Source organism: Schistocerca serialis, chromosome 8 (genome assembly GCF_023864345.2).
Source record: "Schistocerca serialis cubense isolate TAMUIC-IGC-003099 chromosome 8, iqSchSeri2.2, whole genome shotgun sequence".
NCBI lineage: Eukaryota > Metazoa > Arthropoda > Insecta > Orthoptera > Acrididae > Schistocerca > Schistocerca serialis.
The window spans coordinates 160,930,056-160,954,457 of NC_064645.1; the positions used below are offsets into that span (position 1 = coordinate 160,930,056).

The 24,402-nt window shown below is 43.3% G+C and overlaps 1 protein-coding gene and 1 pseudogene across 1 annotated transcript in view; both read right to left on the bottom strand.

Moving 5' to 3' along the window:
- Positions 1-2,286: 2,286 nt before the first annotated feature.
- Positions 2,287-24,402, bottom strand: part of LOC126416900 (uncharacterized) — a 68,501-nt gene continuing 46,385 nt past the window's right edge. Inside the window, exons 3-4 of the mRNA XM_050084783.1 lie at positions 2,582-2,867; positions 2,287-2,415 (exon numbers count right to left, since the gene is read on the bottom strand). Of these exons, the coding sequence (XP_049940740.1) occupies positions 2,287-2,415; positions 2,582-2,867 (415 nt within the window). The remainder of the gene's footprint in view (positions 2,416-2,581; positions 2,868-24,402) is intronic.
- On the bottom strand, positions 23,326-23,443 carry LOC126417354 (5S ribosomal RNA; annotated as a pseudogene).

Here is a 24,402-nt window from a genome sequence, read left to right on the forward strand (position 1 = left end):
CCAATTTGTTGTATAGGAGATCTCCATGTCTTTTGTTTTCTTGGACATTTTCTTAGAGATGTTGACATTATCTTCAGGTTATTCTGCTTACATAGTTCGACGAGCCTTGCACCATTTTTATTGGTAAATTTATGTGCAGGATATTTGCCTACGGTTTTTTGGTGGATTTTCTCTCTACCAATTTGGGCATTAAAATCGCCGAGTAGAACTTTTGTATCATCTTTTGGAATCTTGGCCATTATATTCTCCAAATTTTCCCAGAACTTTTCTGTTTCTATGGGGTTTTTCTTGTTGTCTCCGTTTGTGGGAGCATGAACATTAACCATTGTGTATGTTTTGTTGGCACATTGTAAGCGCATCGTCATTATCCTATTATTTACGGGAGTAACTTCCTTGATGGAGCTGAGCACGCTCTTGTGTATGATAAACGCCATCCCGAGATGGGGGGCTCCTCTTCCGATTCGTTTATCCGTCTTGCTCTTAAAGATGCGATAGTTGCCATAATCTGATGTTTCTTCATCTGTAAAACGTGTCTCCTGTAAAGCTAGTATTACTATCTTTTGCTTTTCAAGTTCTGTTGTAAGGTTTAGAAGTTTTCCTGGTTGGATTAATGTATTTATGTTAAAGGTTCCAATGTATGTAGGTGTTTTAAGTGGAAGTTTGCCAGAGAGCTCCGACTTTCTCTGGTGTAATCGTGTAAGTCCAGGTTCCCCAGAATCCGAATTCCTGGTTGCCATCTGTTGATGGGTGGATTGGTTACCACCTGGGGTAATGTTGTTATTACTTGCACGAGTCATACTTGCTTGTAATCAAGTTGGTCCAGTGTTTCCACTGGGTGTTTAGAACCAGGGATTGTTAGTTCCTGGCGCATTATGACCAGCCGCACATTGTGTGAACAGACGCTGACCAGGATGCCGATGGTTCCCACTTCAGACGCGTCCTGGATTTGGGTGTTGACAGTGCTTATTGTAATGGCGGCACTTACTCGCCATGACACAGCAACGTCTTCGGGTTCTGTGGTTTTTGAATGAGTGTGACCCTTGCCAAAAGTCACCCTCCCACACCCTCGTGATGCTGCCGCCTCGGTCCGGGACTGCTTATTTGGGTTTCCCCTTATTCGCAGCTGTCCACCATATCTGATGGATCGTTCGCTATCCGCCACCTGCGACCCGCCCTGTACCTGAGGCTCGGCTAGGGTATATATATATATATATATATATATATATATATATATATATATATATATATATATATAAAGTCATACACAAAAACTACCATTCGCAACATTTTTGTAGCACAAATTACTCTTACAAAATATTTTACAAAACGCTTACTGTTCAAACCTTGGACATACAAATCCTAAATCTAAACCATTTTGAAATCATTATATATCTTCTCTCACTTAAGTGCTAAAGTTAGCTGAAGGTAACTGCGCAGCGAGCGTGAGTCCCAACTTAAAGCTGTCACCACACGTCTGCTTCCTAGCTGCGACTCACGAGTTTTTTACTGCGCGCGCCCGGCTCTCTTAACCATCAAAGATCCTCCTACTCAAAGATATTATACTCATTCCACCTTGCGGTTGGCAACTACTGACTCCATTTTCTGGATCGACCCTGATCAGACCTTAGCACATACCTTTCAACGTTATCTAATCTCTTAATCATTGAATAGAAAAATGTTACTTATGAGACATTGGATGACAGGAACTGAGATTAATAATATTATCAGAAATGGACATACTGTCTTTGAATGAAAGCGTCATTTCTGTTCGTCTCATTGCTTTTTTCGGTTACCGTCTGTACTACCTTCTAACAGTTCTTTCTATGTAAGGTCCAAGTTTCATCGAGCTGTTTTACTTGGCAATAACACATAAAGCGAAACCTGCTTTCGTCTTTAAGTTTTGCATACCCGTGTATTATAGCAATGAACCTAAGTCTACCACGAGTACCGGCCGCGGTGGCCGTGCGGTTCTAGGCACTTCAGTCCGGAACTGCGTGACTGCTATGGTCGCAGGTTCGAAACCTGCCTCGGGAATGGATGTGTGTGATGTCCTTAGGTTAGTTAGGTTTAAAAGTTCTAGGGGACTGATGACCTCAGATGTTGAGTCCCATAGTGCTCAGAGCCATTTGAACCAATCTACCACGAGTAGTACACACGACTCAGCCTGTGCGATCGTTCTATTTCGTATCCTCACTGATGGTTTCACCCAGGTATTTGTATGACTTTACCGAATCCAGTTGTGACTCGTTGATGTTGCAAGCACTGGATACAAAATTATTTTGTTATTCAGCAGTAGTCGTTGTGGCGTTCTGCTGTTGCATACAGGCGTGAAACTAACTTGTCACCTTGTATATGGTGGAAGCCACATTGTTCGCAGTTTTGAACTCCTGAAGCAGACTTGAAGAGCAATGCCGTCTGTTGTGACAGGAGAACTGGAGTACTCAAACTCTCTTTTCAGTATAGCAGTACTGCAGGGCAACGTGACTTCAGCGGAAAGTACGGTAAAGATTTTCCATACGCAGTGAGTGAAGACGGTAGATTGCGGCCATTGTAGCAAATACGCTGTCCGGGCGGCACCTACCTTTAAAGTATCGCCGCGCTGTTTGCCTGTGTTTGTTTGGTTTGACAGCGGTGGCCCGGAAGAAGTCCGCCCCCGCCAGAGCCGCAGGTCCGCTATTTGCATGTAAAGAGGGCAGAGGGCGCCCTCATCAACATCCTCTTGTCCCGCCGTGGGCTCCGAGGGGGGCCGCGTCGAGTCTGTGAGCCCTCTGAGGAACCGGCTGCGTACAAATGACAGCCGCCGAACTGGAACGGCCCGCCGCCCTCCGTGGTCTACTTTCTCAAAACACCCAGGAAGGGGAAGAGAACTGCAAAGAGCAGATACAAATTTGTAGAGAGCACTGCGCCGTCTCCGTAAACACGAGAAAACAACACACGTTCGCTGTCATTAGCCAACTGAATAAAATGAAATGACAGGATACAATGAGAGACGAGACCAGTGAAGATGCAATGACCTGAAGTGATATTAGCGCAAACTGTGCAGATATTTATTATTTATGAATTTATTACACTGTAGCCTCTGAACTACTCTACTGGCTATTAAAATTGCTACACCAAGAAGAAATGCAGACGATAAACGGGTATCCATTGGACAAATATATTATAATAGAACTGACATGTGATTACATTTCACGCAATTTGGGTTCATAGATCCTGAGAAATCGGTACTCAGAACAACCACCTCTGGCCGTAATAACGGCCTTGATACGCCTGGGCATTGAGTCAAACAGAGCTTGGACTGCGTGTACAGGTACAGCTGCCCATGCAGCTTCAACACAATACCACAGTTCATCAAGATTAGGGACTGGCGTATCGTAACGAGCCAGTTGCTGGGCCACCATTGACCAGATGTTTTCAATTGGTGAGAGATCTGGAGAATGTGCTGGCCAGGGCAGCAGTCGAGCATTTTCTGTTCCAGAAAGGCCCGTACAGGACCTGCAACATGCGGTCGTGCATTATCCTGCTGAAATGTAGGGTTTCCCAGGGATCGAATGAAGGGCAGATCCACGGGTCGTAACACATCTGAAATGTAACGTCCACTGTTCAAAGTGCCGTGAATGCGAAGAAGAGGTGACCGAGACGTGTAACCAATGGCACCCCATACCATCACGCCGTGTGATACGCCAGTATAGCGATGACGAATACACTCTTCCAATGTGCGTTCACCGCGATGTCGCCAAACACGGATGCGACCATCGTGATGCTGTAAACAGAACAAGGATTCATCCGAAAAAATGACGTTTTGCCATTCGTGCACCCAGGTTCGTCGTTGAGTACACCATCGCAGGGGCTCGTGTCTGTTATACAGCGTCAAGGGTAACCACAGCCATGGTCTCCGAGCTGATAGTCCATGCTGCTGCAAACGTCGTCGAACCGTTCGTGCAGATGGTTGTTGTCTTGCAAACGTCCCCATCTGTTGACTCAGGGATCGAGACGTGGCTGCAAGATCCGTTACAGCCATGCGGATAAGATGCTTGTCATCTCGCCTGCTAGTGATACGAGGCCTTTGGGATCCAGCACGGCGTTCCGTATTACCCTCCTGAACCCACCGATTCCATATTCTGCTAACAGTCATTGGATCTCGACCAACGCGAGCAGCAATGTCGCGATACGATAAACCGCAATCGCGATAGGCTGCAATTCGACCTTTATCAAAGTCGGAAACGTGATGGTACGCATTTCTCCTCCTTGCACGAGGCATCACAACAACGTTTCACCAGATAACGCCGGTCAACTGCTGTTTGTGTATGACAAATCGGTTCAAAACGTTCCTCATGTCAGCACGTTGTAGGTGTCGCCACCGACGCCAACCTCGTGTGAATGCTCTGAAAAGCTAATCATTTCCTGTCGGTTAAATTTCGCGTCTGTAGCACGTCATCTTTGTGGTGTAGCAATTTAGTGGCCAGTAGTGTATATTTTGCGGAAAAAGTCTAGATACAATAAAAATTTTCTTTATTTATTACGTCTTTCTGCTACTGCTAAAAGGTATCCTCGTACTTGAATATGAAGAATAAACTATTATGTGGGGTATCTTTACACTTCATCACGAATGGTAGACTTTTGCGCCAACATAACTGTCATGCAAAAGGAATGCAGTAGGATGTACCCCATATCAGACCTGGCTGAAGACTGGAGTAGAACTTTAGCAGTGAAGGCTCAAACACAAATTCTGGCAAAAGAACATTTATCTGATTCGGTAAATTTAATTCCACACATGGGTATGTATAGCAAGTAATATGATGGTCGCTGTTCCCTGCGACCTATTACGTTGCATACTAATGAAATCTGAACTTTACTTCGGAGTCGCTCACAAGGTTTACATTCTGTAGAAGAGGAATAATCAAAGGATGGTTTAATCACGAACAATTATATGCACACGCACTTGAGAGACTAACAGGAAGGAAAAGAACTAAAACCCTTCACCACAGCACACGTGGTTAGCAAGATGGACTGATCCCTTGATTTTAAAAATCAGGATAAAAGAGCAAAAATGCTACTACGAAGGATTTCTAAGAAAGTAAAGCATAAATGAGAATCACAAATAAATTAGGTATTCTTTGGGGGGAACAATTACAGACACTGTGGAACTGTAGACTTTGTCATTAGAACATGACCACGTGGTCCTCATAAACAAAGCCGTGCACAAAATAAGTGTGGGATTTTAAATGAAGGAATGAGTCTGCACAGAATTCAGTATAACGAAACGAGATCTACGAGCTTCATGCTCTTAGGTCTAAGTGCTGACGCGTGATGATCAGAACAAGCAAATACCGAAGAAGTAAATTATCAGGTGAGACGAACTGCAGAAAATTCAGACACAATATCAAGGAAATCATACGCAATGCAGATACACACGCGAAAGGATCAATGAACTGAATCAGAGATACAATAAACAGTGCTCCACATATTTAAGTAAACGGTTGAAATGAACCTTAGCCTTCACAGCCCCTGGATTCTAATGCATCTGATGCTAACGAACTAGAAAGTAAAATTTCTCACACGAGGAAATAAACTATGAACGATGAAACGAATCATTAACGTTGACTGGATCTGAAAACTTAGATAAACACAACATTAACATAGTACTGAAGAGGAACTCTCAAGCGCACCCAGACTTACCCATCTCTCATCCCTCCGAACAGTGGCGAGCTCCGTCTGCGAAAAACGGGATTTGTTTTCCAGCGAAAGAAACCAGAGAACCAGCCTTCTGTATTGTTTCAACCTACACAAAAGGTTTGACCAAGGTAAACAGAAACCTCTTTGCTTCCTACTACGCTACCCACTACGTGTCTCATGAAGTTGGCTACACTGTCACAGGAGCAGACTACATTACTCCCGCGAATAACCAATTGAAATCTAATTTCCACACTCTCATTTACCGAGCGAGGTGGCGCAGTCTTTAGCACACTGGACTCGCGTTCGGGAGGACGACGGTTCAATCACGCGTCCGGCCATCCTGATTTAGGTTTTCCGTGATTTCCCTAAATCGCTCCAGGTAAATGCCGGGATGGTTCTTTCGAAAGGGCACGGCCGATTACCCTCCCCGTCCTTCCCTAATCCAATGAGACCGATGACCTCGCTGTTTGGACTCTTCCCTCAAACAACCCAACCCAACTCTCATTTATACTTCAAATTATTCAAATAAGAAGAAAAAAGGGAATGTGCAGTGGGATATAGTACGTAAACAGCTTAAACACGTGTTTTGGCCTCCGAGGATCAGCAATAACGTACTGAACTTCTCACTACTTCATCAGGATCGGACGATTACCAGACAAATATAATATGAAATATTGAAAATATGTACTAGATTGTCGTCGATGTGAATACATTCAGCTCCTCAGTCTTTTTTTATATTGGAGACAATTGACCAGCTGCAACGAGAACTGAGGTACGAGAGCTATAGAAATGAAGTTATTTTCACTGCGAAATCATGAAGATGCTCACATAGAGACCCTTTACTGTCACCATCAGATATCTGAAATGATGAGTAGAGGAACGTTTGTTATATAACAACAAGCTACAAAAGAATGCAAAGGTAAAATTTAAAGAATATTTTTGAAAGTTCAGTCACGAAAGAGCTTATAAATTGCTGAATAAGGTTCATTGTCAGTACTGAAACCTGTATATAATTGGGGTATGAAATAACAGCTGGTCCAAGAATTTGTAGAAAGGTATAAGTTCTAGCCGCCAGATGGAGCCAGCGTAGGGGATGATGCCTTCAAATGTCGACTAATCAAAAAAATCCGTGGTAAGTGCCACAACTGCTGTTTTGAGGAAATCGCAAAAAAATCTTCCAGAAAGCATTCCTTTTTGATATCCTTATTTTTTGTAGCCTAAAAAATGAAGAAGTTGATCTACAAACATTTTTCAGAGTAAAGTTACTGTAAAACATTTAACAACAAAAACAAAAAATTGTTGATGGAACAAAATAAAACCGGGTTATGTGCCAACCCCTCTAACGTAAAAACTAGGCTAAGTCTACCATTTATATCTGTAAATAAAGGGGTGTGGGAAGGATAATAACAATAATAATAATAATAATAATAATTATAATTTTACTATTATAAAAACCTGGAAACTACTGTTTACAGTTTTTCTATAATAACTGTATTACTATGAAAAGTCAGTTGAGGGCAGTGTTAGCAAACAAACTGGTTAAAGAACAAAGACAAAAACCACGTTACTGTGTTCTTACAAGTTTTGCTTCAAAATAAATGCCTTTTACAGCGTTTAAAAAGTTGAATTTTGTATTAATTTACCACTATTTTACGAACAAAATATTACAATGATGCAGTCTATAAACAGCAGCTATGTTTACTCAGTCAGATTTTGATAAAACAGTTTGCTTTCTTGTTTGAGATAAGGTATCATCTTTTTTAAGTCCTCCTTCTTCTCAGTTTTCGCCGGCTGCTGTGGCCGAGCGGTTCTAGGCGCTTCAGTCTGGAACTGCGCGACCGCTACGGTCGCAGGTTCGAATCCTGCCTCGAGCATGGATGTGTGTGACGTCCTTAGCTTAGTTAGGTTTAAGTAGTTCTAAGTTCTAGGGGACTGATGACCTCAGATGTTATGTCCCATAGTGCTCAGAGCCATTTGAATCTTCTAAGTTTTCAGTCTGTCTGTTGGTTCAAGCTGGGGTGGGTCTAAGATTTTATGGTTTCCTTCTTCACACCTTTTTTGAATAAATTCGTTTGCGTCTACGTTTCAACTTCATTGGATCTTTTTTTTTAAAACACTTCTCATGGGTTGGTTTTGGAAGCTTTGTGCCAAACGGCCTTCGAAATTTGTAACTTTTTTGTGATGAGTGATTTCAAAAACGCTAGCCCAATGCAATGACACGGCCGAACCATGAGTTGAGACACACACTGCCAAACCATAAACGACCCGACAGAAAAGATGAAACAACTCACAGACACTCTCGAAAAATTTCAAATCAAAGTATGTGCACTGCAAGAAACACGATTCACAGACGAAGACCATTTCAACATGGAGAACTTTAGAATATACTAACGAAAACCTTCGAGGCAATCGAAAAACCTACGGCTTTTTGGCACAGGATTTTCAGTACACAGGTCCATCACGGATAGCATAATCGACTTTTCGTCACCAAACGAAAGAATCAGCACCATCACAGTGAAATCAGCCAACAAATCCTACACAATAATCAACGCACGTGCACCGACCAGTGACTACAACAGAAAAAACCCGGACGAAATTGATGACTTCTGGACGACAACGGAAGAACTATCAGGAAAAGTCCTGCACATAGAGTCAAAATAATACTGGAAGACTTCAACGCTAAACTCGGAAAAGAAAAGGGATACAGACATAAAAATCTTTCAAATGGCCCTAACCACTATGGGGCTTAACATCTGAGGTCATCAGTCCCCTAGACCTAGAACTACTTAAACCTAACCAACCTAAGGACATCACACACGTCCATGCCCGGGGCAGGATTCGAACATGCGATCGTAGCAGCAGCGTGGCTCCGGACTGAAGTGCCTAGAACCGCTCGGCCACAGCCGCCGGCGAATACAGACATACCACATGAAACCATCCTCCACACAAGGACACAAACAAAAAATGGAAAACACCTGATAGACTTTTGCAAAAAACTCGCCACTATGTCAACAAAATTCAAGAAACCAACAAGGAAACTTACCACATGGAAATTCTCCAGCGGAAAGAAGAAACCACAAATCGACCACGTAATAGTCCAGAAAGACTCACATAAAGGAATTTTGAACATAGACACACGTAAAGGCTACTTCGACTCAGACCACCACCTACTACAGATCATGATTCGTCTTTTGCCCAAGAAAAATCTCCGAAAGAACAAAATTGTTAGACCAGATCCAGAATACCCTACTTTAAACCAGGTACAAATATTTTACAAAATTAAAATGGGGAAAACGACAGACTGGACACAACTTTCAGGAAGAATCCGAGAGGCCATGAAACTAGCAGGAGCACTACGCACAAGGAAACACCGTTGGTGGAACCACACATGTGACCAAGCTATTGACCAACTAATCAGTGCATGGAAAAAATTTAGTAGCCATAAATCCACAGAAAATTGGATGAACTTCCTGAAAACACAGAAACAATCAAGCAAAAATATTCGCAGTGAAAAAAGACAATATGATAATTGGCGACTGACGGAGATCGAATCGGCCTTCACGAAGAACAATACAAGAAACTTCTACAGAACGTTTCGAGAAAATATGACTGCATATCAACCACCTAACTTGCGCTTCGGAAGACGGGATGGAACCCTAGCAACCAGTACCAAAAACAATTGTGACATTTGGCGAAGTACTTTGAAAAACTCCTCAACATGGACCCCCCTATGGAAAAACTGATGAAAGAAACGAACACGTACATTCCAGATACTGAACCTCTAACTCGAGAAGAAGTTAAAGAAATAATCAAGAATCGTAGAGCACCAGGAGAAGACAGCATCATCGCAGAAATCTGGAAGTTACAAGACCCAGAACTCATCAAAGACATCCACAGGATCTTGGAAGATATCTAGGAGACATGAAAATTCCTGACGGCCGGAAAACTGTCCTGATACACCCACTACACAAAAAAGGTGATATGACTCACCCGAACAACTACAGAGGAATATCCCTACTACCGATCACCTACAAGATCCTCTCTAAGGCTTTACTAAACAGACTAGAATGCCAGACCGACAACTTGATTGGGGAATACCAAGCAGGCTTCCGTAAAGGGCGGTCTTGTGCGGAACAAATTTGGAACATGTAAATGATTTTACAACACAAACAGAACCTGATCATTACCTTTGTCGACTTCAAAAGGCATACGACTCTATCGACTAGAAAACTCTCTTCAAAATTCTAGCTGAATACAAAATAGACAACAAAACACGGACTGTCATAGAGCAAATCTTGACCAACACGATCTCCAAAGTAAAGTTCTGTGGGGAACTATAAGAGACCTTTGAAATTCGCACAGGTGTCCGACAAGGCGATGGCCTCTCACCTCTCCTTTTCAATCTAGTGTTAGATAAGTTAATAAAAGAATGGGAAATATCATATCAGGGGATAACCTTAGGAAAGCTACAGATTAAATGCCTGGCTTTTGCAGACGATTTGGCGATTGTCACGAAAGGTATAAGCGAAACAAAAGAAGCTACTGAAAAACTACACGAAATCTCTTCCAAAACTGGACTACAGATCTCTCACGAAACGACACAGTTTTTGAGCACAAAGAAACCCTCATCTCTAAACACAAAGTACGGCACTGTTTACAAAACGGCAAACTTCAAATACCTCGGTGAAACACTACAAATGAGCGGACATAACAGAGACTCAAACGAAGAAAGAAAAACTAAACTGGACAAGGCATACAAAGTAGTGTGGAGTCATTACAACAAGAAGTCTATCGCACAAAAAGCCAGATTACGCCACTCCGACACGGTGGTGCTCCCCGAGGCACTATATGCAGCAGAGATCACACTAATCCTAGGGCATACACGTACCAGACAACTAGAAAAAGTAGAACGGAAAATACTTAGGAAAATATTTGGCGCAACAAACAATAATGGAATATGGATCAAGAAACCTACAGAAGAACTATACAAATATACGGAGACAATCACAGAAAAGATTAGAAAACGCAGACTACAGTTCTATGGACACCTATACAAAAAAACATCACACAGACTGACGAAACAGATCTTTGACGGGGTAACCACTAGAAACAACAAATGGGTGGCATAGGTAAAAAACGACCTGAACCGACTCAACATCACACCTGACACAATAAACGACAGAATAAAATTAAGAAACATCATCAAGAAAAGTAAACTACATGAGATACACTGTGACAAACGAACAGGCGTAAAATGGACCAAAGAACGCAAACAAGATCACAGCCGGGAATTGAAAGAAATATGGGCAACCAGAAAGGCAACCAAGATGAAGCCGAAGACACGAAGCATGGAAAGTGGACCGGAAACAGAAACACAGCGAGCGAAAGAGGGACGTTTGGGCAGCAAGGAAGGCAGCAAAAGAAGTTGGCGATGTAGTTTAGTCCAGTTGCGCTCTTTAAGGGCAAAACACCAATAATATATATACAGGGTGTTAAAAAAGGTACGGCCAAACTTTCAGGAAACATTCCTCACACACAAAGAAAGAAAATATGTTATGTGGACATGTGTCCGGAAACGCTTACTTTCCATGTTAGAGCTCATTTTATTACTTCTCTTCAAATCACATTAATCATGGAATGGAAACACACAGCAACAGAGCGTACCAGCGTGACCTTAAACTCTTTGTTACAGGAAATGTTCAAAATGTCCTCCGTTAGCGAGGATACAACCATCCACCCTCCGTCGCATGGAATCCCTGATGCGCTGATGCAGCCCTGGAGAATGGCGTATTTTATCACAGTCGTCCACAATACGAGCACGAGGAGTCTCTACATTTGGTACCGGGGTTGCGTAGACAAGAGCTTTCAAATGCCCCCATAAATGAAAGTCAAGAGGGTTGAGGTCAGGAGAGCGTGGAGGCCATGGAATTGGTCCGCCTCTACCAATCCATCGGTCACCGAATCTGTTTTTGGGAAGCGTACGAACACTTCGACTGAAATGTGCAGGAGCTCCATCGTGCATGAACCACATGTTGTGTCGTACTTATAAAGGCACATGTTCTAGCAGCACATGTAGAGTATACCGTATGAAATCATGATAACGTGCACCATTGAGCGTAGGTGGACGAAACTAAAATGAGCTCTAACATGGGAATTAAGCGTTTCCGGACACATGTCCACATAACATATTTTCTTTATTTGTGTGTGAAGAATGTTCCCTGAAAGTCTGGCCGTACCTTTTTGGTGTGTGTGTGTGTGTGTGTGTGTGTGTGTGTGTGTGTGTGTGTGTGTGTGTGTGTGTGTGACATTCAGTTATGACCTGAAGATGGCATGAGAAGCCGGAAGCTGGCCGGCCGGGGTGGCCCAGCGGTTTTAGGCGCTACAGTCTGGAACCGCGCGACCGCTACGGTCGCAGGTTCGAAATCCTACCTCGTGCATAGATGTGTGTGATGTCCGTAGGTTAATTAGGTTTAAGTAGTTCTAAGTTCTAGGGGACTGATGACCTCAGAAGTTAAGTCCCATAGTGCTTAGAGCCATTTGAACAATTTGAACCGAAAGCTGGTTCGAGACCAAATAAATGTAATTTTGCATATCATTAGATGTGTTCTCGTTTTTTAATACCATTATCATGTTCTTCCACGTACCGACAGAACATTCAGTTAATGTTAAAAACATTAGTGTTGATTCAGGGAATTAAAGTCTCTCAGAAAACTTCAAGGTCGATTTTTTCGAGAATTTTTGAAAATTCGATGGAACTGCCTTAAAATATTGATATTTGACTTCCAAACTTCACGTACCATATAACCGCTCTCTTAATTAACAACGTTATTTTCAGGCTTATGCTTATATAGGGGAGAGGTGATCGATAATATCGGAAATAATTAATAGCATTGAAAAAGTTTTAATTAAAATTATTGAGATATAATCTCTCATCAGAATAATGCCCGCAGCAAAGTAGAGCTTCAGGAAAAACAAACAGGGTTGCACGCGGCTACTTCAGTTTTTAAATTCTACTATATAAACCATGCGCGGATATTGTTAGTTCTCTTGTTTCCTACGTTCTGAATAAGCTACGAAGCTGCGGCGTGCGATATAGCGGGCATTTTCGTGTGATATGCTACGGAAGGCATCAGGGCACTTTTGTTAAACTGCAAGAAAATTTACTATAGCTTATACGTGACAGACTTTTGCCGTAAGGTCACGGACTAAGAGTATCTGAGGAACTGTGTGCGCGAGAAAATTAGCACTCAGTATTAAATTCTATTACATGCTGAATAACTGATAATAGAATCTGTGTACTATACGAAGGGACGTTAAATTGAATAGAAGAACGGAACTGGACACTTAGCTTTGTGAAAGTAAAAGCGTACGAAGTCTGAATGACTGTATCGATGTATAGTAATGGACCATAGTCCTTGCTATAATGTCTTTGAGTGATGAACTATAAAAATCACGGACATTTTAGTTGCCGTAATTACTGAGAGTAATCGTAGCGTCAACCCTCCTTTTCCCTCTATACAAAACGTAATCATCCATAATCATTTAATTATTATTGAATGTTGTTAATAAAAAACTAAAGTGATTTTCATAAGTACGTGTTTATTAGTAAATAATAACTAACATCCAAAGACGTTGTTAACTATCTTGTCTTCGGTAACGCAGCAACAAATGAAGGGTGATCGACTGAGCAAAAATTTAACATTATTATTATTATGAAAACTTGAAATTTAGTCGCCGTTACAGTGAAGATGTTTGTGTCTGCTCCATCTGAGGTATAGATACAACGAACAGTCGGGCATATACAGCTGATAACAACAGCAGTAGCTTACGTCAGTGAAGTCGACGACAGCAAATCGACGGAGGGCGGCTACAACCATAAATATAAACAACTACAAAAATCCGATTGCCGTGTTGTCTCCTTGCAAGTCTGAACAGGCTTAACACATGTAAAATGCAGGTTCTACTGAACTACTGACCACTTGTCCATTAATCAGAGTTGAATAAATCATATTTTTATTCCAACGATCAGTTACAGTCTTTCCTCTTTGCATCTTTACTAATTGTGTACTCACACGTATGGCGCCTCTTTCTTACAGTAAATGACCTGCTCTTTCACGTATCTCTATCCATATTTTAATTATGGGCAAAAGTATGTCAAATATTGAATAATTAATTAAAACTGACAATTAAACATACAGTTTATATACTTAATCTAAATATTGTAGCTGAAGCGTGTGTACGTTCCTCAATACACTTCGCCATGATGGTCGTGTACCTCTTTTTGCATATTAGTTAAACTGACTTTAAATGAGTATCCACTTAAATTGCTTCTCACTGGTTGATTACATATGCAATCAGACGCGAATGTATCTAGTGCATGTCGATGAGCGCTATGAAGTCAAGAGTAGATGTCTATTACGGATATAAAACTACAATTGTTGTTAATTATTTACTGACAATTCTTACAGAAACCTACTTTGCTCCGTATCTAAACATACACATTCCTTGCATAATATATGTCCATATCTGCTGAATCATCTCTTTCTCCACTTTAACCATGTTGAGCAAACCGTCCACTTCTTCGGGGTTTTCAGTCAGTGGTGAGGCTGCAAATGCACACTGATGTTGAGCTCTGCTTGGATTTGCAGCCTCATGACTGATAGAAAGTGCCAGACAGGTGACCACTGAAAGCTGTCCACTGTATTGAGAATCATGCCCCGCGAGGTGAAGATGGTGCTTCGAGCTTTACGAAAGTACAGTGATTTGCGCCACAAGCGTGCAGGTATGTACAATGCCACATAGTTCTTCGTGAGCATTGAATCATAGCGAGGAACCACGACGCCTCTCCTGCATGCCGTGAGTGCAGCAACAGCCGGCCCCTGCGCTAATGGGTGCGTAAGCCAAACGAAGCTCACTACTGAAATCAGTCCCATCTGCTCTTTACAGTTCTTCGTGTCTCAGTTGATTACTAGCAAAAATGTTTGGAGCCATTTCTTTCGATAGTGAATTTTCTGAAAGCGGGCTGGTTTTATTCAGGATTCCAATACTCCATATTACACTACTGGCCATTAAAAGTGCTACATCACGAAGATGACGTGCTACACACGCGAAATTTAACCGACACGAAGAAGATGCTGTGATATGCAAATGATTAGCTTTTCAGAGCATTCACACAAGGTTGGCGCCGGTGGCGACACCTACAATGTGCTGACATGAGAAATGTTTCCAACCGATTTCTCATACACAAACAGCAGTTGACCGACGTTGCCTGGTGAAACGTTGTTGTGATGCCTCGTGTAAGGAGGAGAAATGCGTACCATCACGTTTCCGACTTTGATAAAGGTCGGATTGTAGCCTATCGCGATTGCGGTTTATCGTATCGCGACATTGCTGCTCGCCTTGGTCGGGATCCAATGACTGTTAGCAGAATATGGAATCGGTGGGTTTAGGAGGGTAATAGAGAACGACGTGCTGGATTCCAACGGCCTCGTATCACTAGCAGTCGAGATGACAGGCATCTTATCTGCATGGCTCTAACGGATCGTGCAGCCACGTCTCGATCCCTGAGTCAACATATGAGGACGCTTGCAAGACAACAACAATCTGCACGAACAGTTCGATGACGTCTGCAGCAGCATGAACTATCAGCTCGGAGACCATGGCTGCGGTTACCCTTGACGCTGCATCACAGACAGGAAAGCCTGCGATGGTGTACTCAACGACGAACCTGCGTGCACGAATGGCAAAACGTCATTTTTTCGGATGAATCCAGGTTCTGTTTACAGTATCATGATGGTCGCATCCGTGTTTGACGACATCGCGGTGAACGCACATTGGAAGCGTGTATTCGTTATCGTCATATTGGCGTATCACCCGGCGTGATGGTATGGGGTGCCATTGGTTACACGTCTCGGTCACCTCTCGGTCGCATTGACGGCACTTTGAACAGTGGACGTTACATTTCAGATGTTTTACGACCCGTGGCTCTACCCTTCATTCGACCCCTGCGAAACCCTACATTTCAGCAGGATAATGCACGACCGCTTGTTGCAGGTCCTGTACGGGCCTTTCTGGACACAGAAAATGTACGACTGCTGCCCTGTCCAGCACATTCTCCAGATCTCTCACCAATTGAAAACGTCTTGTCAATGGTGGCCGAGCAACTGGCTCATCACAATACGCCAGTCACTACTCTTGATGAACTGTGGTATCGTGTTGAAGCTGCATGGGCAGCTGTACCTGTACACGCCATCCAAGCTCTGTTTGACTCAATGTCCAGGCGTATGAAGGCCGTTATTACGGCCAGAGGTGGTTGTTCTGGGTACTGATTTCTTAGGATCTATGCACCCAAATTGCGTGAAAATGTAATGTCAGTTCTAGTGTAATATATTTGTCCTATGAATACCCGTTTATCATCTGCATTTCTACTTGGTGTAGCAATTTTAATGGCCAGTAATGTATTCCCCACTCTTTTGGCTATAGTAGCCTATTTTTCAACATAACCACCGTTCAATGTGACGGCCTTACTCCACCTAACTGAGAGGGTCTGTATGCCCACATGGTAAGACTCTACTGGTCAAAGGCCGCGGCCAACCATGAGGGAGAACATCAAACAGTATAACCCCTTCAGAGTCCCAAAAGACAGTCACCATGACTTTACCTGCTGAGTGTGTGGCTTTGAACTTTTTCTTCGAAGGATACGTGGTGTGAGGCCACTCCATATATTGCTGTTTTGTCTCCAGTTCAAAGCGATGACTCCATGTTTCATCGCCTGTGACGATGTTCGACAAAAATTATCGCGATCAGCTTCGTAACGCGCAAGCAGTTCCGCACAGATGGTCCTTCGTTGCACTTGACGGTATTCTGCTAGACGGCGGGGAACCCAGTGCGCACACACCTTTGCGTACCCTAGCTGGTCGGCGACTAAGTCAGCGCTACCAGCAGAGACGCCCTACCGCACAGCGAGGTGTCTGGTTGTGATCCGACGATCAACTCTTCTGAGAGCGTCAGCGCGCTCCAGCATTGCGGGAGTCATACCTGCAGCAGTTGGGACAGGTTTGCACGACCTTGTTGTAATGAAGACAGACGCTTCGCTCAACGACTCACCCTGCTTTTGTTCACTGCCAGTACGGCGTAAATATTCCGCACTGGCCTATGACTATCTGCGATGCTCTGGTATTCCGACAGAACAAACTCAGTGACAGATCTCTACCTGAAAAGCATCTCCGTTGCAGACGCTATTGCGAAAGCTACATGTAGCGGCGCCCCCTTTCGAAAATTCACGAAACTATAGAGGTTGATGGCGGAATATTGCACGATGTCTGGCGTTAGGAACTTGCTTATTAATAATAGCTGTGACTGTTGGTTGGTAATATTTACTGGCAAAATGCAACCTAACGCCAGATTGCGTACTTACGGCTATCCTGTGTGGCCGTTTTTCAGTACGACTTAAAAAGAGAAAGACATTATTAATTGACCGCCGATGCGTCGGTTCTCGATTGTGTTCAGGAGACGTACGGATTGATTGCGCGAATAATTGACCTTTTGACTCGGATAGCCTTCACGCAATCAGAATCTTCGATGAAATTACCTAAGGGACCTATTTGAATATAAAAATGGAAATGAAAGCAAATTAGTGGAATTTCGTAAGAGAAAGATTAACAGATCGGAAGCTGAACACATTAGTGGTCTCCCAAATACAATCGAGACACCGCGATAAAGAGCGAACCTGTAACAAAGCTCATATACAATTTGAACATCATTTTTGGTTAGTGAAAGAAAAGAATAAGAAGAAAATTACTGCATCCTAAAATATTAATATATTTTGTACAAATTGGCTTTAAAATTCTACACATTGACAAATACACAATAAATTCATGACTTACATCTGATATTTCTTTTGTAAATGGCGCAGTCCAAAAATCGCTGCTTTGTCAGTCCGCTCCTTCTTAAAACTAAATGTCCTTGCGTGTGAGTACGTACATTGTATCCACACCCAAGGTTACCGAAATGTTTGTTTGTCGTTTCACATAGTTTTTACACAAAATAAAAAATACAACTTGTAGCAATGCTATGTAGTACGTCTTAACACGTCGGCGACAAAAAGTACAAGGGATAATGAAGACTCCAGAATATTTCTTAACAAAAGATAGATTGTTCTTTCTTCTGTCTCGCAGCTTCTTGCTATCAAGCGCTGCGGCAGTGATTTTAAATATCTGCGCCCAGCGGGTCATAGTGTTTATTTAGAGTACTTAAACGCTGGACGCTCGTTTGGTATAGGCGTACATTAAAAAAAGCCACTCTCGCGCTGTGATGCTTAGCATCTTTACGAACTACAGCTCGTTGGCTGTCCTTTTCTTTTATGGCAAATATCTCATATGCAAAGTACATGAAATCCAGTAATATTACAGATGTCAGACAACAAATTTCTCCGAAAAAATGCGTTGCATTATTTGTTGGCTGCCCCTCGTTTAATGCCTCAATTACGTGGTTTTAAAACAGTCATGCTGTTCGGGGACAAAAGTATAAGCTTATAGCTTTTAATTTTCGAACGCGGTGTGTCGGATAATGTTAATAATAACTCTTACATTAGGCTTTTTTTTTCACGAGAATCTCTCAGCAAAATTGAGAACTCGGTCGGTGAACATTGCTGCGCACCTCTCACGCTTTTTGTTCGCCGTATATTCGGCTGGTCACGTTCTCAAATTTTTAAAACACCACTCTTACAAACATTTTCCCACGAAAAAATAAGCGTAGCTTTTCAGATCCATCCGAATCACATTCTACCAATTCTGTAATTCTTTCCTTCAGACGTATTCCCTCCACGCGACTCTCCCTTAAACGATAAATTTTCGTTAAATGCGAAACGATAAGCAAGTGTCGTCGGCAACGAAGACTTCTCTCGCATAATATTGCTATAGTATTGAAGGCAACGCAGAATATAACCAGTTTGTAGTCACAGAAAAACTGGATAGCTTAATCGCAAATATTTTTGACACTCTACCATTCCTTTTGTTCGATCCGTCCACCAGTTTGAAACTGCAGAAAAATCAACACCTAACGGTTCTGGAAATTCATCGGGGTTTTCCCAGTTGCACAGACGCTGACATGGTAGTATTTCGTAACCTACTTTGTTTGAACTAAACAAGGAATACAGTCGCCTCATATTCATGTTTGCTAGCCATTCTCTTGCTTATTCTCTCTGGTTCGAAAATACTGTGCTCAAGCATAGCTGTTATTTGATTTCTATTCCTAATTATTTTCAATACTTTACAGTTAGCAAGGACAAACTCTTTACAGCTTTCTGTTTTCAACCTCCGGTTTTCATCAAATGCCTTAAGCAGCTCCATCTTCATTTTATATGAAAAAGCTATTTTTTCCGTCTCGATTTCTCTGCCATTACGCGTGATACAAGTAATACGAACAATATTGACTCTAAATTCGCTGATTTTGACGCATGATTCATTGACTTCAACACACCATCCCGTAATTCTACATGCTGAAGTGTTTTGACAGTGGCAGTAGCCAAAGAAAAGCTGTAAGAAAACCAAAAGATGCAGCAGCAACTATTGTTTACTTTGTTCGATCTAAGAACAAAAAATAGAAGCTACTGAAACTGTATGACGACGTGGCTGCAGAAAGTAGGCATTTTTGGTCGTTCAAGAGGCAAAATATACGAAGGGTCTTCAATAAGTAGTGCAACACATTTTTCCCTCGATCAATTTCGTTTGAAAAAAACGTGGAATATTCCTGCTATAGTTTCATGAAGTTCCTGGTGATGGTAGCGCTACATGTACCCTTTTGGCGGAGGACCAGAACATCAGAGATATTCATAGACGCTTGTATAATGTCTGCGGAGACCTGACAGTTAACAAAAGCACGGTGAGTCGTTGGGCGAGGCGTCTGTCAACATCGCAAGAGGGTCGCGGAAATCTATACAATTTCCCGTGTGCCGGCCGACCACACACAGCAGTGGCTCACGCGATGTTGGAACGTTCGGACACTCTCATTTGAGGTGATCGACAGATCACAATCAAACACTTCGCTGCTCTACTGGATTGTTGGGGGTACGAAAAGGTGTGTGCTCGTTGGGTTCCTCACTACGCAAAAGAAGACCATAAAGACCAACGACGAACCATCTGTGCGGAGCTGCTTGCGCGTTACGAGGCTGATTGTGACAATTTTTTTATCAAACATCGTGATAGGCGATGAAAATGGTATCATCATTTCGAAACGGAAACAAAAAGGCAATTCGTGAGATTCTGTTAGAGCAGGAAACACACAGGGGATGTACTAAAAACCGTCCAAGAATTGCTAGTATGGAATTAATACTGTGAAGGTCTAACGACAAATACGGCAGTGCCATCTTTGGCAGATCTAACGTGAATATCGCATTAGCCTCACTGACTGAAGACAACAACATCGAGCTCCTCACAAAGTGAACTCCATTCTTCTGTGAAACATCGGTCTACAAACCAACCGATGCCATTTTCAGCATTAAAATACCAGTCAATTTCAACGATCAGGACGTGAAGTTTGTCATAGACGATTTCAATTGTAGAAGCACATCATGGGGATACCCAGATACCGACACAAAAGGAACGAGTCTAGAAACTTGGGCTGAGGCTCATGACCTACATCTGATCCATGATCCGAAGCTCCCACCTTCTTTTAACCGTGGCAGGTGGAAAAGAGGGTACAGCCCAGACAACATCTTTGTTTCTTCAAAGGTAGCTGTACAATGTATGAAGACTGTAGGAGAGCCCATCGCCTGTACCCACCATAGACCTGTGAATCCTGTAGCAGCGCGTGAAAAGGTACCATTCAAGAGGAGGTTTAACTTCAAGAAGGCTGACTGGCAGAAGTTCAGTGAAGAGATGGACTCAAAAGTGATGAACATTCCACCGCAATCTGAAATGTACGAAACCTTCATCAAATGCGTCCAACAAGTTTCATGTAAAACCATTCCGAGAGGATGCACAACTCAGTATGTTCCAGGCATGTCCAGTGACGACAAAGCGTTGTTAGAAAGATACCAAACTCTCTATGAAGAGGATCCATTTCTGGAAGAAACGCTCCAAACTGGTGAAATATTGCTGCAAGCCATTTCAGCAACTCGCAAGGTCACGTGGAGTAACTTGGTAGAGAACCTCGACATGAAGCTGAACAGTAGACAAGCCTGGAAATTGCTTAAAAACCTGAGTGGCGACCCTGTAAAATCACAAGACAATTTTACGGGTGTGACTCCTGATAAAGTGGCAACCCAGCTCCTGCAGAATGGCTAAATAAAAGTAAGGACGCCCAAAGAAACTCTTCAACGCGACCCAGAAACAGAGCATTATTTTCTTAGGGATCCCTTGACCATGGCTGAACTCGAAGCTGCCATCTCCAGCTTGAAGTTGCATAAGGCTGCAGGTGTCGATGACCTTAGAGTTGAACAGATAAAGAACTTCGGCTGTAAAACGATGGGGTGGCTACTAAGCCTAATGTGTCGCCAAGCTACACATCCGCAAAATGTGGCGTAAGTCTCGAGTCATTGAAATACTTAAGCCTGAGAAGCAACCAAACGATCTAAAAAATTTTCGACCTATCTCCGTTTCATGCCACACCTTCAAGATATTAGGACGGCTGGTACGTAACCGAAGCGGTGCCACCCTCTAAGTGAAGTTTATCCCACAACAAGCAGGCTTTCGTGCTGGCAAATCATGCAGTAGTCAGATCTTGAATCTAACCCAGCATATCGAGGACGCCGGCCGGGGTGGTCGAGTGGTTCTAGGCGCTACAGTCTGGAGCTGCGCGACCGCTATGGTCGCAGGTTCGAATCCTGCCTCGGGCATGGATGTATGTGATGTCCTTAAGTTAGTTAGGGTTAAGTAGTTCTAAGTTCTAGAGGACTGATGACCTCAGAAGTTAAGTCCCATAGTGCTCAGAGCCATTTGAACCATATCGAGGACGGTTTTGAGCGTGGTGAGATTACTGGAGTCGCTTTGTTGATCTAATAGCTGCATACTACACTGTGAATCATAGGAAACTGTTAAATAAAGTGTATGACCTTACTAAGGACTACCAATTAACATCCCTTATTAGCACCTTCCTTCAGAAGATTCTAAGTTTCATTACAAAGTAAGAGGAGTAGACGGCGAATGCAGAAGAACGGTGTCCCTCAAGCAGTGTGCTCGCTCCAGCACTGTACAATATCTACACAAATGATCAGCCAATACCAGCAAGTACTAGGCTCTTAATCTGTGCCGAAGACACAGCAGTAGCTGTTAGGGGCCAATCTTCAAAGGAGGGAAAACTGTCTCTAGCAATGGATGAACTCTCCAAGTACTATGACGCGAACCACCTGAAGCCCAATCCCAGTAAAACTCATGTGAGCGCCTTCCACTTACGAAACAGGGAAGCGCAGCAAAAGCTGGACATCAAATGGCGAGGAGAGCAACTGATACATTGCCCGACACCAGTCAACCTAGGTGTGACACTGGACAGGGCTCTAACGTACAGGCAGCAACGTCTGAACTTGAAACAGAAAGTCATTGCTCACAGTGGGGTACTTAAGAAGCTGATTGGCAGCAGCTGGGGAGCCAACCCGCACCTCCTAAGGACTTCTGCACTTGCGCTTTGTCTATCAGCCACTGAGTATGCTGCTGATGTGTGCTCGTGCTAAGCAAGTCGATATTGTGATCAATGATACTGCAAGGGTCGTCTCAGAATGCTTGAAGCCAGCACCAGTGCAGAAATTGTATCCGATTGTTGGAACAGCCCCACACAACATCCGGAGGGCATTGCTGCAGACAATGAGAGAACAATGCAGGAGACTGACCGCCAACATCCTCTGTGTGGTCATCAGGTAGCAATATACCGCCTTAAATCCCTCAAGAGTTTCCTTGCTAGGACTTCGCCACTGGAGGGAGCACCAGAGGCAGTTCTTCTTGCAACATGGAAGAGCTCACTGCCCGTAGACTTCTCACCCAAAGAAGAACTAGCTCCTGGCGCAAACCTACAATATCCTGTATGGAGGTCCCTCAACAGCCTAAGAGTGCGCGTCCCCTGATGTAAGACCAACCTGAAGAAATGGGGAATCCTTCCAGCGAGCGCTGACACCTTTTGCGACTGCGGGGCTGAAGAAGATCCAAACCACCTACTTGTATACCCCCTCCTGGACACAACACGTGCACAATAGAAGATGTTTACATAGGAAGTGAAAAAGCTATCACAGCTGCTATTTTCTGGAAATGCTGACCGGACACAGAAATGAAGTAAATGACCTCTTCTCCGAAGAAATAGTTCAAAGCCGCACCATCAGCCGGTAAAGTCGTGGCGACGGTCTTCTGGCGCTCTGAAGGATTATTCTGTTCCGTGTCCTTCCTCATGGTGCAGCGATTAAGTCTGAAGTGTATTCTGCTATCCTCAGGAAATTGAAGAAACTTCAAACGTGGCCTTCGTTACAAAGCAATCTGAAGGCCACAAGTGGCCCATCGGGACCATCCGACCGCCGTGTCATCCTCAGGTGAGGATGCAGATAGGAAGGGTGTGAGGTCAGCACACCGCTCTCCCGGTCGTTATGATGGTTTTCTATGACCGAAGTCGCTACTATTCGGTCGAGTAGCTCCTCAATTGGCATCACGAGGCTGGGTGCACCCTGAAAAATGGCAACAGCGCATGGCGGTCCGGAAGGTCACCCATCCAAGTGCCGACCATGCCAGACAGCGCTTAACTTCGGTGATCTGACGGGAACCGGTGTATCCACTGTGACAAGGCCGTTGCCCTCTTCGCTACAAAAGTGCCAATGAATTTGTCCTTCTGATTGAGAACGCAATGCCTCACACAAGTCCGCGCATCCTAGAGGAGCTCACAAATCTTCCTTGGACCGAATTCCACCTGTTTGGCCCAGTGAAGGATGCACTCCCGTGGGAAGAAGTTCGTGGATGGTGGGGAGGTTACTGCTGCAGCGAGACGTTGCCTGCGACGTCGACCAATGGTACCATGAATGCATACAGGCCCTGCCATAAGGTGGCGTAAGGCCGTCGCATTGAACTGAAATAATGTTCAAAATCAGGGTGTTGTAGCCAGAACGGTGGGTAATAATGTGGTGTATTGGAATCCTGAATGAAACAAACAGGCTTTCAAAATAAAAATGCATTACTTATTAAACGCCCCTGGTAGTAGAGGAAGGGCGGGCATAACACCACCCCAAAGTTTGGCGATTATTTGTGATAAGTTCCAGTCGACCCAGAAATTCCGAAATCACGGGATGTACAGTCAAACTATCCTCCTACCTTCCTGACTTATTCATTCTTTTAGGACAAAAGGAAAGTACCTAAATAATCCATAATCTGAAAAATACGTGATTGGCGATTGTGCACGACGGAGTAGGGCACGGAGTAGGGCATAGTGGCCACATAGGTGAAAAGGGCTGAATAAAATGAGAAAACAGTTTTAACTTTGAAAAACTGTACTGAAAGAAAAAGCTAATTTACTGTACGAATTACGCCATGAGAGTAAAAAACTAGTTACGTAATATATACTACTTGCCATTAAAATTGCTACACCAAGAAGAAATTCACATGATAAACGGGTATTCATTGCACAAATATATTATACTAGAACTGACATGTGATTACATTTTCACGCAATTTGGGTGCATAGATCCTGAGAAATCAGTACCCACAACAACCACCTCTGGCCGTAGTAACGGCCTTGTACGCCTGGGCATTGAGTCAAACA